This window comes from Telopea speciosissima, chromosome 2, assembly GCF_018873765.1.
Source record: "Telopea speciosissima isolate NSW1024214 ecotype Mountain lineage chromosome 2, Tspe_v1, whole genome shotgun sequence".
Lineage (NCBI taxonomy): Eukaryota > Viridiplantae > Streptophyta > Magnoliopsida > Proteales > Proteaceae > Telopea > Telopea speciosissima.
Window position 1 is genome coordinate 12,137,936 of NC_057917.1, and position 15,297 is coordinate 12,153,232.

At 37.8% G+C, this 15,297-nt stretch overlaps 1 protein-coding gene and 1 long non-coding RNA gene across 2 annotated transcripts; one reads left to right on the forward strand and one right to left on the reverse strand.

Annotated features, from left to right (window-relative positions):
- Positions 1 to 1,459: 1,459 nt before the first annotated feature.
- On the reverse strand, positions 1,460 to 14,200 carry LOC122653100. The gene is made up of 9 exons (XM_043847028.1): positions 13,886 to 14,200; positions 12,650 to 12,850; positions 7,750 to 7,891; positions 7,206 to 7,294; positions 7,042 to 7,084; positions 6,543 to 6,599; positions 6,330 to 6,408; positions 1,856 to 1,950; positions 1,460 to 1,731 (listed from the first exon to the last, which is right to left on the reverse strand). Exons 1-9 carry the CDS (start codon positions 14,119 to 14,121, stop codon positions 1,609 to 1,611), a joined length of 1,065 nt encoding a protein of 354 aa, XP_043702963.1. The 5' UTR covers positions 14,122 to 14,200; the 3' UTR covers positions 1,460 to 1,608.
- Positions 3,521 to 3,904, forward strand: LOC122653101. Its single transcript, XR_006331710.1, has 2 exons — positions 3,521 to 3,661; positions 3,698 to 3,904. It is a non-coding gene; the product is annotated as an uncharacterized LOC122653101 (long non-coding RNA).
- Positions 14,201 to 15,297: the final 1,097 nt, after the last annotated feature.

The window sequence follows — 15,297 nt, forward strand, 5'->3', positions numbered from 1 at the left end:
GCCATAGGCCCATAACCTGTTCTTTTCTCGATTTCATGGGGACTGATTCAATTTGGAGTCAACCAAAAACAAAGACCATTAAAGCCAATAAATGAGTTTGTAGAGAAACCTGGAGAGAGTCAAACCTTTTTCTTTGCTCTTGGGTTTGCTGGTCTATATCCCGGTTCACATATAGATATTTGGGAGGACCCATATATCCCCGGTTCCAAACAAGTGTGGGCTACATCCCCCCCTTAGATACATAGTGAGGCCTCCTTAGTAGCATCAACGGTCAAAGAGCTTCTCAATAGCACTTTTTGCTTTGGTTGATCTCTCATGGAATCCTGTTACAATCTAGCATGAAGAATGCACAAGTACCGTCAAAGCAGAATTGAAGAGGATTAAGTTAGCATTGACTATGGTCGAGGAGTTCAAGCTTAGCCTTTTTTCTTTTTTCTTTTTTATTTTGGTAGAAGAGTTCAAGCTTAGCCTCACAATGGTGTTTTCTGACCACAATTAATCTGTGAAAATTTTGAATTCGAATGCCTTGGTAGGGTGGGAGTGGAAAATGTTTGGTTTGTTATCCAAAATGTACTGCTTTATTTAAGAAGTTGGATGACTGTAGTATTGAGTATGTTACCAGGAACATGCCCAAAAGGCCAATGCTGAAAGACTATCTAGGAATTGTGTGTAACCTTGCTCCCTTAGGGTGTGTTTGGTATGCATTCTAATGCATACCAAACACAGCCTTAATCTTCTCTTTAATATAAGGTTTTTTACTTCATCAATCAACCCCCGCCCCCACAAAAAAAAAAAGAATAAATAATTTGAATTGAATCCATAACTACTACAAAGGACAGTATAAATGTATAACAATAGCTGAAAAAACCACCAATAAGGTTTTTAAGCCAAGAAGTGACCTGGTAGGCCGGGTTAACTGGGCCCCACAACTGCCATAAAACCAGGCTGAACCAGATTATGTAGCCAAATTGAATTTAAAGCAACAAAAAAAAGGGGGGGGGTTGAACTGGAAAATCTTGCAAATTGGCTATCGGCCAACATTTTTAAAACTTTATTTTTGTATGTGCATACATACATACACATAAATAAATTTATTTTTTATTTATCTTTGCCTGCTTCTATGGTGGAAGAAAGAAACTAAAAGGAATTTAAAAGTCCAATACACAATTGTAGGGATTATTAAAAAGTGAGGTAGACAGACAGAGCTTGTTAATTAACATTGCAACTCCTTTACAAAGAAAACAACAGGCATAGCAGATAACCTCGTCATAAATATAAGGAAAATCATTGTAAAGTTAATATGGTTGGAAAGGCAAATCAGGTCAAATTTATTTCAAACCTCTTCTGCTACATTTATTAAGTGCATTATTACCCACTTCAACATTGATCTGGCTCTGATAGCAATGACAATGAGTAAACAAGCAATTACTAATAGTCTAAGAAAGAAGATGTGTAAATATAATCACAAAGATATACTTATATTTATTAACATGTTAAATCTTTCTTCACAGTGGAAACAACCGGACACACTTGATAACCTCATCTCAAATATTAATAGGACGACAACAATAAACTTAGGAAAGGTAAGCAAATTAGATATCAAGAATTCTACATGATAGTTCTTACATGAGAAGTGAGTGAGAAAGGGGATCCAATTGGAGCTGTAAGGCCCAGATACCGCATTATCCTGAACCGTCGCAGCTTCTTCACTGACTTCATTGGAAATGTCACCTAAAATTACACAAAAAATAAGGGAGAGTAAAAACTCAGCTTCCAAGACAAAAAACTGAGAATGCAATATATCCCTGCTAGAATAATCCGGTTGTAAGGAGGCATAAATATCATAGCAACTCACATCAAAATGAACTTTTGGCTTTCGTTTCCTTTTACCCCTTCCTCTTTCTATGTACTCACCCTCGGTTCTGCTCGAACTTGATGCATTCCATTTTTCTGTGCAATCAGAAGCTGAAATCAGACCAAGAAGAAAAATAAAAGCAGCTTTCTGAGTTCAAAAGCAGCCTCCACTGGTTCAGTCATTGCACCACAGTGCTCTTTGACGCACTGATATGGGTGTGGTCGCAAGAGTCCACCATAGACATGATGTGTTGGACTCAGCAAACTCCCCAAAAAACAGGACACTGGGATTTGGAGTACAAACAGTTTTTACTTCAAGATTTCAAATCATTTGGAGTGCATACAGCTTTGTATTGTCCTTAAATAAGTTTAAGGTTGTTGTAGTTACCACATTAAACACTGTTGTATATCCACTAAATGGTACTGGAAAAAAAGAAAAAGTGAACCGATTATCATGGATACACATAGGCACTTTAGTCAATGCTGTCTCAATGTCATATCCACCAATATCTGACACAGTACAGGTCCTATTTTGATGTGTCAACGAGGCCAGTAATATAGTTTACCAGCTATTTGAGTTCAAAGCTCTAATTATAAGAGGCAGCATTCTAGCAGATGCACATACCATTATTTAGTCTTTAATTAAATCAAATCTTGCATGGACATGTACACCAGAGTTGGAACGCGAGTTAGGGAGTTTGGTTGGGAGAGCTTCAGAGGCATGGGGATTCAGGGATATTGTCCAAGAATAGTATCCAATGCAAAACATTGGGATGTCTTATAAATAGTATCACTTATGTACCTATACCTAAAGGGTAAAAGTAAAATAAAAGGAAATATAATTCACACTGTATATGCTTAGAAAAAAAGTGCATGGGCATAAATAAATGTAAACAATTTATATTTGCCACCTTGAAACTTTCTCAGGAGAAGATGCAGTTCATACATTATGCTAAGAAAACAAAGTCAAATAAGAAAAGAAAATCTGAAAGTGTTGCCAAATTATCCATGGATTGTCATTAATACAATGCATGCTTGATGCATATACATCTTCCATGAAACATAGCCTAATTTTTTTTCCTTTCTTTTTTTCTATTGGTTTTTTTTTTTAAGGGGGGGGGGGGTGTTGATATCCCATCTAACATTTTACAGAACACAGGTAGTAGAAAATAATAGACACAACCAAATAAAAGATTGGGTAGTACTTCACTGTGGAGTCTTCTTTAGGCATTATTTTCTGATTCAACAAAAAGTTCCCAATTTTATTAGTAAATAGCTGCCCAAATTTTAGAATGTAAACTGACATGTTTAGAATAGGTAATTTCTTTTTTATCTTGGTTTCTGACCAATTTTTATAATTTTATTATGAAGTTGACTTTGTTAGCAAGATGTGGTGTTCCAATTTCCAAGGCCCTAGACCAGGTGGTTGAAACATCACCTTGTTCCCAAAATGGGGTGGTCAACCTTGCAATTCATCTTTCCATCAAAACTATTTACCAGTCCACTGACCTTTTGTTCAAACTGCACAATTGAACCAAAAACTGGACTGACAGAGAGTGGAAATCAGGACCATTACTTTACCACTCAGCTCAGACATTAAGTGTGTCTAAAAGAGAGAACATTTTAATTATACTACAATATCCATCCATCAATAACTGTACATCAAAATTGGTTGACCCTGGAGGCTGACCCCATGATTAAACTGGAGTGCAGCCATCGATTGACGGGATTGAGTTTTACAATGTTGCAAGTATGATCCTATTTGACTAAGCCCAGTCATTCAAGAAAAATTCTTGTAAGATGCTTTGTGCCCCACTCCTATCTATTATGATCCATTCTCTAGGACCTTGGGATTGGCTTATCCCCTGCCCTGTCTATTACCACTTATTCTCTCATCCTAGGATGTTTTGCATTGCCTAATCATCTAAGAAAGAGACGTACTTATCCTTGTCATCCTAACTGCTTTTCAAGTTGCCGTTCTGTCTCCCAAGATCATGAATCTATAATATCAACTGACAAATATTCGATGCCAACTCAACAAAGAAACTGATATGGGGATCTCTTGAAAGATAACATCAGATTAATGGTTTCTTTTCCACGAGGAAGATACTAGTAGTAGACAGTTATCAAGGCGTCGCCTAGGCGTCTAGGCGGTTGTCGCCTTAGTTGTATTGAATGCCTTGGCCATTATTTATGCCAAATACCATTTAAGTAAATATTACTCATAAATAAGCAAATACCCCCCCCCATTTGAATCCAATAAAAATAGTTAAAAAATCATTTTCCAAAAGGATAAAAAGTCAACCCCCCCCAGTTCAATAACAAAAACTGGATTTTCGGCGGTAGGTGAGATTTACAACTTTCTAATGTTGGGGTTTTTCTCAAATCTAAAAATTTCATAAATCTTAATACGGTAAAACATTGCTAAAACCAAAAAAGCAGTAAAATATTCATTTGTTTTGATATATAAAAAATATATTTTCATCAGAGCTTCGTGAGAGCCGCTTGAGGTGGTATGGTCATGTCCAATGGAGACCTTTGGATGCACCGATAAGGAAGAGTGACCAGATTCAGTTTGACAGAGCTAAAAGAGGTAAAGGCAAACCTAAAATGACTATTGGAGAAGTAGTAAGAAAGGATATGCATGTGGAAGGGTTCGATCCTAGTATGACTGCTAATAGAGTTGTCTGGAGGACAAGGACCCGGACCCGTGTAGCCAACCCCTTGTAGGGGAATGTTCCTGGTATGCTGCTTTGACTTTTCCCTTTACTTATTTCCTATTCTTCTTCCTTTTACTTCTTTTTACTTCTCTTATTTGTTTTACTGTCATAGCCTCTATCGGATAAATGTAGCCGACCCCATTTAGTTGGGATAAGGTTATGGTTGTTGTTTTGTTGTTGTATATTTTCATCAGAGCGATTTTGATAGCATTCATGCACACCAAATAAAGTTTGACCAAAACATAACTCCTTCAATATAAATCAGATTTAAGCAATCTTGCATTTGTTGGAAAGCTGGATTTGTGCTTTACTTAATACAAAAAGTATCATGTAAAAATAAAATCATTTGACCAGTTAAACTTCTTAGATAACAAGAACATTTCTCTAAATCGAGAGCAGCTTAATTACTTATAGATAAGATCATATTTTCTAAGAACAGTATAAACCAAATGTGAGAATAGCTATACCATGACAATGGCCACTTCCAAGAACAATATAAACCAACTGTATGTTTTAATTGTTTCAAACTTCCAACAGCTTGCCTGTTCAGTTCTGCTGTCTTCTAGTTCTATACTGATTTTTGATGACTTGATGTGGCTCAATAATGTTGAATTAGATGATATATGGTATATATTGTAACATACTAAGTAATGTTAGAAAAGAGAGGAAATAAAAGACAGTATATGGTGTGTAACTTTAGTTACACAAGGACGGATAATGAAGTGGTGAAAATTGACAAGGGAGATTCCGCAATGTGATTATTTTAGGTATTTGGGCTCAATCATAAATAAAGAATGTGATATAAGGATGATGTTTCATAGAGAATTAAAATAGAATAGATGAAGTGGAAATAGTGTTGGGTGATCGACGTATTCCTTTAAGACTTATAGGAAAATTTTATAGGACAGCCAAACGACTAGCTATGATGTATGGTGCGGAATGTTGGAATAGATAAACTCAGTGTAGCGGAGATGAGGATATTGAGATGGATGAGTAGTAAAACTAGAAAGGATGAAGTAAGGGATGATCATATTAGAGCTGATTTGGGAGTAGCTTCGATACATGATAAGCTACGAGAAAGTCGTTTGAGGTGGCATGGCCATGTTCAACAGAGGCCTTTGGATGCTCTAGTATGGAATAGTGATTTGATTCAGATTGAAGGAACTAAAAGAGCCAAGGGAGGACCTAAAATGACCCTAGAAGAAGTGGTGAGGAAAGATATGTATAGCTTAGGGTTTGTATCAAGTATGACTTCAAATAAAGCTGATTGGAGGGCAAGGATCTATGTAGCTGACCCCATTCAGTTGGGACATGGCTGGGTTGTTGTTCTTGTATGGTAGTTCCACAAATGTGTATGTTATTTTGTGTTTGTAAATTGTTTTTTTCCAATGTATTCTGGTCTTCACCCATATATTGTTGGATGTATTTTCTTATTCTTTTTGAGGGAAATATGAGACTTGAGTGATATTCATGATCAATATGTCTGCATACAATTGGCATTAGGTATAGCAATGAACCCACCAACTGATGGGTCAACCAAAGCAATTAAAAGGATTATCTACCAAAGGAGATGTGGATTAGATTTTTAACCAAATAAATATCCAAGTGATGTCTCGTTGCTTCCATGGGAAGTCGAGAGCCAACTTCTTTCTTTCCACTACTTTTCTTATTTCCTTTCTATTTTCGTTGACTGTTCAAAACTTTGGTTGGGGAGGAGGGGGGGGGAGGGAAAAGAAACCAACAAGGGGTACAGACCTGATGACTGGTCAAGTTGAACATCAGGGCTTTCATCCAATGCTCTACACGAGCTTGTGTTGTACTTTCTTTGCAAGGCCTACAAGGAGATGAGAAGAAAATTGACTCATTAGGCAGTAAAATGGAGAACCATAAAAAAAAAAACATTTGTGTGGATTGGTGGGGGTGGGGTGTGTGTGTGTGTGTGTGGGAGGGGGGTTGAGAGAGACTGACTTGCTTAAGAGCATCCTGAAATGATTCCATGGGATTGCAGCTCTTTTCCTCAAAGCACTGAAACACAAGTCTGGACGATCAGGCAACATTATGGAATAGATAGAAACCATGTCACTGATAGACCAAGCCAGATTAAATTAGCCTCGTCTATCAAGATAAAGAAGCCTATAGTTCTATATAAATACGGCAGACATTTTATTCCTGAGATACCGGATTGAAAAAGTTACTGGACTGCCATGGTCAAATGAAGCAATACTTAGGACTATGAGTGGTTAAGAGCAATAGTTTTTAAAGTGGGATGGGCTTTCGACCATTTGGGCCCATCAATTAGCTATACAAATGACCCTCACTCATTGCAACGGTCCAACTGGAATCTTTTGGTGGAGTCGACCGTTGAGCATTTAGGTTGGTGATCCGAACAATCCGGACCCCAATCCAATCGCCTGGTATCAGTCATCTAAAACACCGGTTAAAAGAAAATGCGGAGTGCTGTACTTACATCCTCAAACTGAGAAAGATCTTCAGTTGGATTAACCCAAGCACTGAAAAGAAACAATTATAACTCTCACATTCTGCAGCTAAAAGTCATCAATAGCTCAAAAGTAACCAGAATTGCAGTTCTAAGATTAAAAGGCACCAGTGAGAAATAGCTAGGAAAGTTACCGTTCATGGTTCCCACAATATTGCACTAAAATATATCCATTAACGTCTTGATTATTTGTGCAAGTTAGAGCCGATCTTTCTCCCATGATCTGGAATTGTCAGTTAAAAATAAATAAATGACTAATAAAAACTCTTAAATCATTTTCAGATTGGAAAGGTTGCTCTACTTTGAATAATGGATAACCTTAAGTTATTGATGAGGATGTTACACAATATTACAAATTAATACAGTTTCTATGGCAAATGGTAAACCTCCCCATTTCCACTAATACATAGTCATATATCTAATTGCCACATTAAAGTCTCTCTAGATGGGAAAGTTTGACACACACAAGTTTGGGATCCATACCACCACATGGTTGACCAATTTAGATGGTGAATTGTGCGTCATATGACAACTTGCGCCATACATCACATCCACATTCTGAACCTCTATATTATATACTTATGGATAGAAAACCTTTTTCCATTTTCATCAAAATAAAAAGCAAAATAACCATCCCAATCTTAAACTACATTGCAAGGGCATGGAGTTGTAACCTACTTCGGCAGGCCACCACATTCGATTTGTAGTTTTAGCCCATACTATGCTTCCTGGAGTTATCGAAACATCATTGCTCCTTGTGGTCTGTGATGTAGATTTATCTGATGTTTCAGCATTTTCACTTTTCTGTCTTCCAGTGTACCTGCTTGAAATAAAAGAAGTCATCCACTGTAAACACTTGAGATATCCTTTTTGTGAAAGTATAAGGAAACGAATTATTTAAAATAACCCCAAGGGGGTTGCTCAGATGGCAAGGACCAACACCTCACAAATAAGAGGTCATGATTTCAACTCTCCATGGGGCCTCACTATCCAAAAAAAATATTTATTTAAAACAAGAGAGTTAAGGAAAGAATCAATAACAAGTTAAAATTAAAATAAAAGAAAGGATTACTTTTGAGCAGAACAAAGGTTTGAAAACAATATTTTCACCTCAGGACTACAGCTTGATTTCTCATCCCAGTTACAAAAATTCTGTTAATTCGAACTTGACAGCATACTAAGGGCTGATTTGGTATGATTTCTATTTCAATTTCATGGGGTGATTTCGATTTCGGAAATTGTTTGGTTCGATTTTTGCACCTTATTTCAATGAAATAGAATCAAATGGAACAGAAATTCTAAAATAGGTGAAAAGCCCTTTCAATTTTGAAATTGAAATTGCATTCAATTTATTTCGCGCTGCTCTTTAATGAGCACGTGGTAAACAATGAACTCTTTGATGGGCAAAGTAGTAATTTGATATAAAAAAATAAGATGTCCCACTCTCTTTCGTTCTCATCTCTTCACTTCCACAGTCTTTCATCTCATGAATCTCTTGCCCAACAGCGATAAAAGTGGGAAATGCTTAATTAGGATTTTTCTCCATTTTCAACGCTCACCTCTTTCCGTCCAAGCCTGTTTGCCCTCGCTCCACAACCCGGGAAGAAGACTCTCAATGGTGAATAACGAAGAATTATTGGTGCTTATCTCGCTTACTGTTCCTTCATGCCAAAACATTAGGAAGGAGTTCAATTTATATTTTATCTGTTTCGATCAGTAGAGAGCTATAGTGTTTTATAGAATTCAATTGCGATTGTTATTGTCATTTCAGTTTTTTAATCTGTTAGTGTAGAGCCTTTGTCTCCTTAAAGGAGAACAGTTAAGTTCCAGAAGAGTTTAAATGGATGAACCTTCGCTGTCATCTCTTCATTTGATGTAGGAAACAACATTTAAATGGCTCAAGTGCTCAACTATGGTACAGAGATGGTGAACATAACAAAGTTATAATAATACTAAAATTCTGGGAGCCATGAACTTTGATTTATCACAGATATGGTAGCAATTTAGAATAGCATAGTTGAATTGGAGTTTAAGGAAAAGACATTGTTATGCTTGGACTACCTGTGGAGTGAACATGTTTCTAGATCTTATGAGACCTCTGCTTTGGAGAATTTGTGAAACGTGTATTGCAAAATCCACCATTTGGGTGCCTCTCTTTCTTCGGTGGAATATAAGCATGTGTGGAGGGAAGCGAATCAACCAGCAGATTACATTGCCTCCTAACCTATGGGTGATGTGGAGACTATTCTCCAACCGGTTGACTTCCCAAAGGAATTTTGTAAATTGGTTAAGGGGGATACTGATGTATGTATCTACTATCGGTTGTAACTTCCTTGTTTTTGGCACTTTTGTTGATGCGGGGCCTGTCCCGTTTTTGTTAGGGGCCTCACATTTCCCTCTTTAAGCCTGTTTTAAAGGGGGTTCTAGGTGGCTGCCTTTTTTTTTGTATATTTAAAGTTTCCTCTTTTCATTTTTTTAATATAATTTACTTATCCAAAAATAAATAAATAAAACGTTCCCTAGACTGGACAGTGTGTTTCGTATTCAGTATATTCAACTTGTGACTCATATGATCCATTGGTTTCTCCTTCTGTGTTGTGATCCTACAATTCGATGTCTTTTTGGGAATTAAAAGAGAGAATCTATTCTAAAAAATTGATCTACCAAATAGATTTCTTGTTTTTAAAATATTTCAGATTAATGTAAATTTCAGTTTCTTGACCAAACATCTATTTGTTGACTATTTTATGAAATCAATCTGAAATTGAAACAAAAATCTTACCAAATCAGCCCTAAAATCTGGAGAAACCTGAGAACAACTGCCTAGCGCAGTTGGTAGAAGTGTGGAGCGTAAAAGCCCACCCTACCAGGAGGTCTTGGGTTCAGGCCTCCTGGTTCTCATCTTACCTCTGATGTAGATCACAAGTCCATATGTACCCGCAGGAACAAGCCCCAAAACCAGCCCAGCAAGGTTGTGGGATTTGACTGCTGTGAGAGAGCCTGGTTTGATGATGTGGCAATTTGTTAACCTGATAACAACTGCCTAGCGCAGTTGGTAGAAGTGTGGAGCATAAAAGCCCACCCTACCAAGAGGTCTTGGGTTCAAGCCTCCTGGTTCTCATCTTACCTCTGATGCAGATCACAAGTCTGTACCCGGAAGAACAAGCCCCAAAACCAGCCCAGCAAGGTTGTGGGATTCGACCGCTGTGAGAGACAGCCTGCTCTGATGATGTGGCAAGTTTTTGGTAACCTGAGAACAACTGCCTAGCGCAGTTGGTAAAAGTGTGGAGCATAAAAGGCCACCCTACCAGGAGATCTTGGGTTCAAGCCTCCTGGTTCTTATCTTCCCTCTGATGTAGATCACAAGTCCATATGTACCCGCAGGAACAAACCCCAAAACCAGCCCAGCAAGGTTGTGGGATTCAACTGCTGTGAGAGACAGCCTGGTCTGATGATGTGGCAAATTTTTGTTGGTTCGATGGAGCATCACCTAAGGCAGCACCAGCCCAGAGAGAAGCATGAAGAAGATAAGAGACCAAGACAGGAATTTTTTTGAAAAAAAAAAGCTACTGTTCATATGAACAGTGATTTGGGGGCTGATATGGACAGCTGGTGTGAAGATTAGTTGTTGGATGTTGGTGGAATATTCTATTAGAAGCTGCTATTAACTTAGTTTCTATTTTTGTAATAGTTCTTAGTTATTAAGTCTAGGTATCTAGTAGTTTCTAATTTTGTTTCTTTCTTTTTAGTAGTTACTATATTTACTAGTTTCTAATTTTGTTCCTTGCATGTTGGCTGAACTATAAAGCCTAGTTTCTATTTTCATTAGAAGTTACTATTTCTTAAGTTTCTAATTTTGTAAGCTGACCTATTCCATTAAATAGGCAGCCCCTCTTGTAATAGAAACAGATTTTGGAGAATAGAATTGTCAGGCCATGTTGCCATCATTTATAGGAGAATATCCTTGTTTCAACAGCTGGGATAACTGTGGATGAGAGACCCAGGCTGAGAAAGCCATTCCCTACCCCCTTCTTCTCTTTATCTTCCTATTCTCCCTACCCTGTTCGATCCTCTTTATTGCTGCTGCCATTCGAAGGTTATTACAAGTACTGTGAGGACCTCTTGAAGATCAGAATCAAGTCACAAACAAGGTCCAGATCTGTTGCTGTTGTGACCAATTGATTGAAGACCCATGTGCTGCTCCTGCAAGTTGAAGGTTACTTGCAACATCTGAGTCTCATCTGAGTTTCAGTTATTCAATTTGTTCATCCTTATTGTGTTAGCAGAAGTGTGGAGCGTAAAAGCCCACCCTACGAGGAGGTCTTGGATTCAAGCCTCCTGGTTCTCATCTTCCCTCCCTCCATAGAATAGGTATCAATCCAAAAAAAAACTGGAGAAACCTTATATAAGGAGCTGAAACTTTAGAAGTGTCATAAGAAATTCAAGGATTCAGCCTTAGTAGCCACAACCACCAGCTTCAGTACAGCGCAGTTTTTGGTTTTTGGTTGTTGAGCAGTTCTTGAGCCACACTCCTTAAAAAAAGGAATAAAGTTTCATAATTTTGATCCTTCCCCCACAGGCATGTCATTATCTAGTCTTTGTTTGGTTTAATTTTCTCTTTTCACCAATGTGGAACTATTCCCATGCCTCTCTTTTATCCCTCCTTGACATATGAGAAGATTCTCCACCACCCCCTCCCTTTCTCCCATTGATATATCCATTAACACTCCAAATCTTCAAAGCTTCTTAAATTTCTGCTCCACTGGATTCACTCCGCACAATGCTCTGCTTATTGAAGTTTGCCAAATTTGACAAATGAAAAGTCCAGGTTTACTCCAAAGTAATAACCCAATTACAAGATAAATAAATCTCTGAGTTTTTCATGTCCTTGTAGAGGGGCTGAACAGAGCCAAGCTACTTCAAAAATGGGTTTGCTTAGAATTTCAAATACAATTGAACTTGCAGTTTATAGCTGGCAATTGACAGGTATTCTTGCTGATTAATGACCTGACAAAACCCATGGAAAGAATACTATATCACAACCAAATAAATGATTGTGATTCAATAGTGTCACTAACTCACACTCCAAAGTATGTCAATTTCTTGACAGTTGCAAATTTTCAACTCTTTTTGTTCTCCAGTCGGGGCGAAGATTAAAATGGCGCATTTGTTGGATGACAGTGAACATTCAGTGACTCTGACTTTTGGGTCGTGAGATCTCTGCAATGAACACATCAAACTAACATTTTTGATTGATCAGCACATCCAGGAAGAACTGAAGAAGTATCAAAAGTTCATCTCTCTTCGATTTTCATTATTGGAGCTTCCTAGTGACATGTTTGTAAACCGAAGGGAAAAGTATATTCAAAGAGTTTATGTGGACAAACTAAATTGTTAGTGCATGTAGCCGACCCCATTTAGTTGGGATAAGGTTATGGTTGTTGTTGTTGTAACTTACTTCCTGCACTCTTCAAAACATGAACTATAACCACAGACGACACTTCACATATGAGTAGAAAATTAAAGAGTCCAAGAGTAAGTAATTGCTGTAACACTGCTATAAAAGCAAAAGAGAAACCTGTTATCACATGTGTTGGAGAGTGTGTTTTGCGCAACTGATTCATCTTTGTTAACTGTTACTCCAACAGAATTTAAGAAGAGTCTTTCAGGGATATCCTTTCTATATTGAGTAATGGGAGCCTGACACCCCTGATCCATATTAGTTGTTGTAAAGCTTCGCAAAGCATCTTTGCAGCCTGAGAACTCCAAAACAGAACCTGTAATGTCAAATAGTCAAAATAAAAGACTTTACGTATCTCAATAAAATACTGATCTGAAGGTAAATAAGAGAATATGACAATGGGCAAAGCAACTTCAAAAGAACTCCATAGCAGCACACTATAGGATTAGAATCTCAAAGATGCCCAAAAGTTTCACCTAGCTCTGCCCAAAGAAAATGGAAAGGTACATCTTCCCCATGTATGACATTGCAGTGATACAAAGCTCCAGAGAGGCTCAAAACAGAGAAAATATATGTTAAGAAAACCAATTTAAAAGGGTTAGCTGGTCACAGATGAATGACCAATGCATCAAAAGCTCTCTTTGGGAAAGGACATGATCTTCTCATCACAGTATTTGGATGAGAGTGTCCAGTTCATGGCTACATCATCAAGCACAGAAGCTCGCGCTGGTCAGGTTTAACATCCTCTCCAACAAAACAATCATCCATTGACATAGTCCAATTGAGGAACCAGCTTGATGAAAATGTAGTGGAACTTGTACCAGACATATTATAAGTATATGAATCCCCTTTGTACTTCTTGTGGTCACTTCATGACCATGTGAATTACTGTGGTTTGACCAATATGGTGGAAAACAAGACTCATTAATTCGTCAACCTCTCCCAGTAAATTTTCCACTTACTCCCATTCTTTGGAGATATTTATTTTCAATAAATTAATTATATTGTTCACCGAGAATCGTCTCATTTCATTCTTAAATTCCGTGAAGAGCAAAATTGCAAATTTGCTTAGTTGGTCCTTCCCTTGACAGTTACAAAATGCTGTGTTAACGCATAAATAAGATCAATCAATGAAACTGATGAATAAATCAGCAATTGAAATTCGAGATTTGCACAGAGCAGAAGCAAATATAATAAGAACAACGCCAAGGAATGTCTGTGAGGAAGAATCTTAACATCAATTTTGATACCAAAAAAAAAAGACCCAATTATTGGGTACAGTGAAAGATCCAATTGAGCAATCAAACAAAAGAACAAAGGGGAAAATAAAAGCAGTAGAGAGAATTGGACGAACCACGACGTTGACGATGACGACGACGACGTTGGTAGGGAATGAGGAGAAGGCGATCGGCAGTGACGTCGTTGGGAGGGGAAGAAGAAGGTGAAGGTGAAGAAGTAGAGCATACGAACGGGGAGAAATCGGTGCGAGGTTTGGAGCCACGGCTTCTGGGTTGCTGGCAGCACTTGGGTAGGTGAATCTGATGTGCTCCCTCTAACTTGCAATTCTTCTTCGATTTCTTCATGACCATTCTCTATAATTGGTTGAGATTGCTTTCAAGGATAGTATTTGCAGAGGCAGAGAGAGAGAGAGAGATAGCTCTGAATGTTGAAAGAGAGAAGAAGTGGGTTGGGGAAACCCTAAGCCTAACGGAAGTAGGCAGTGGTTAAGGTAAAGCGATTGAAGAGACAGAGAGACCAATCCTCTTACCAACGTGAAAGTTGCGTTGGAATGGCCACGCTGATTACCATCTCTCTCTCTCTCTCTCTCTCTCTCTCTCTCTCTCTCCCACCATGGTCTGGTCTGGTCTCTCTTGTGAAAAAGAATATCAGAGTGGCTGTTTTAGAAAATCAAATTCACATGGGACCAACTTTTTGGTTTTACTTCCTTCCTGTGGGAAGTGCAGACACTGATTTTCATGCCCCGGTCCAATGGCATTACAAATGACAAGTTCAACTTGTGACTAAAGAACAGGGGAAGTCTCTCTCCCTCCATCAATGGATGGTCATAATTGTTGAGAGTTGGTCCATATGGAGTCCAGTCCCATGTGGAGTCAAGTTTCCCAAGTGAGTTGTAGAAAACAAAGAGACTATGAAAGAATGTAGAATGGAGGTCTTAGGAAGAGAAAAAAAAAAAAGTTTTGGTAATAGCAAGAGTCAAACTTATTGAAAAAGAAAAAAGTAAGAGTTTGAAGCTCTTTTGTAGAACAAGGAATGTAAAATTTCTATAGGAGGTTCTATCTTACATTTGGGCTATTCTTGAGGTTGTTTTTTTACCAAAAAAAATTCTTGTGCTTTTTGATTGATTGTCCAAGCTTTGGGGAGAAATATTTAGGGATTTTCTAGAGGTGAGATAGTGTCATCTTTGTTTTTTTTTAATGCTTGTAAGGTAATCTTGTAGTGTCCAAGCTTTGGGGAGAAATATTTAGGGATTTTCTAGAGGTGAGATAGTGTCATCTTTTTCTTTTTTTATGCTTGTGAGGTAATCTTGTAGTTCTTTAAGTGTTATTGGTTTTTTCTCTCATTCTTGTTGTAAATCTCAATATTAAAGAGAGAGAGAGAGAGAGAGATTGTAATCCTCATTTGATTTTAGTGGATTCTACTCTAAGTTGCCCCATGGTTTTTCCCTTCATTTGAAATGGTTTTCTAAATTAAATTGACAGTGCGTTGATTTGTGGCTGTTTGTTTTATTTTTTGCACTTATAGTA

What these genes read in the sequence shown, in the direction of transcription:
- LOC122653100 (XM_043847028.1), bottom strand. Translation starts at nt 14,121, where the DNA reads ATGGTCATGAAGAAATCGAAGAAGAATTGCAAGTTAGAGGGAGCACAT. An exon ending in GAATGTGGTGGCCTGCCGAA is followed by an intron (nt 7,295 to 7,749) that starts GTAGGTTACAAC and finishes TGACAATTCCAG; the next exon opens with ATCATGGGAGAAAGATCGGC. An exon ending in TATTGTGGGAACCATGAACG is followed by an intron (nt 7,085 to 7,205) that starts GTAACTTTCCTA and finishes GTTTCTTTTCAG; the next exon opens with TGCTTGGGTTAATCCAACTG.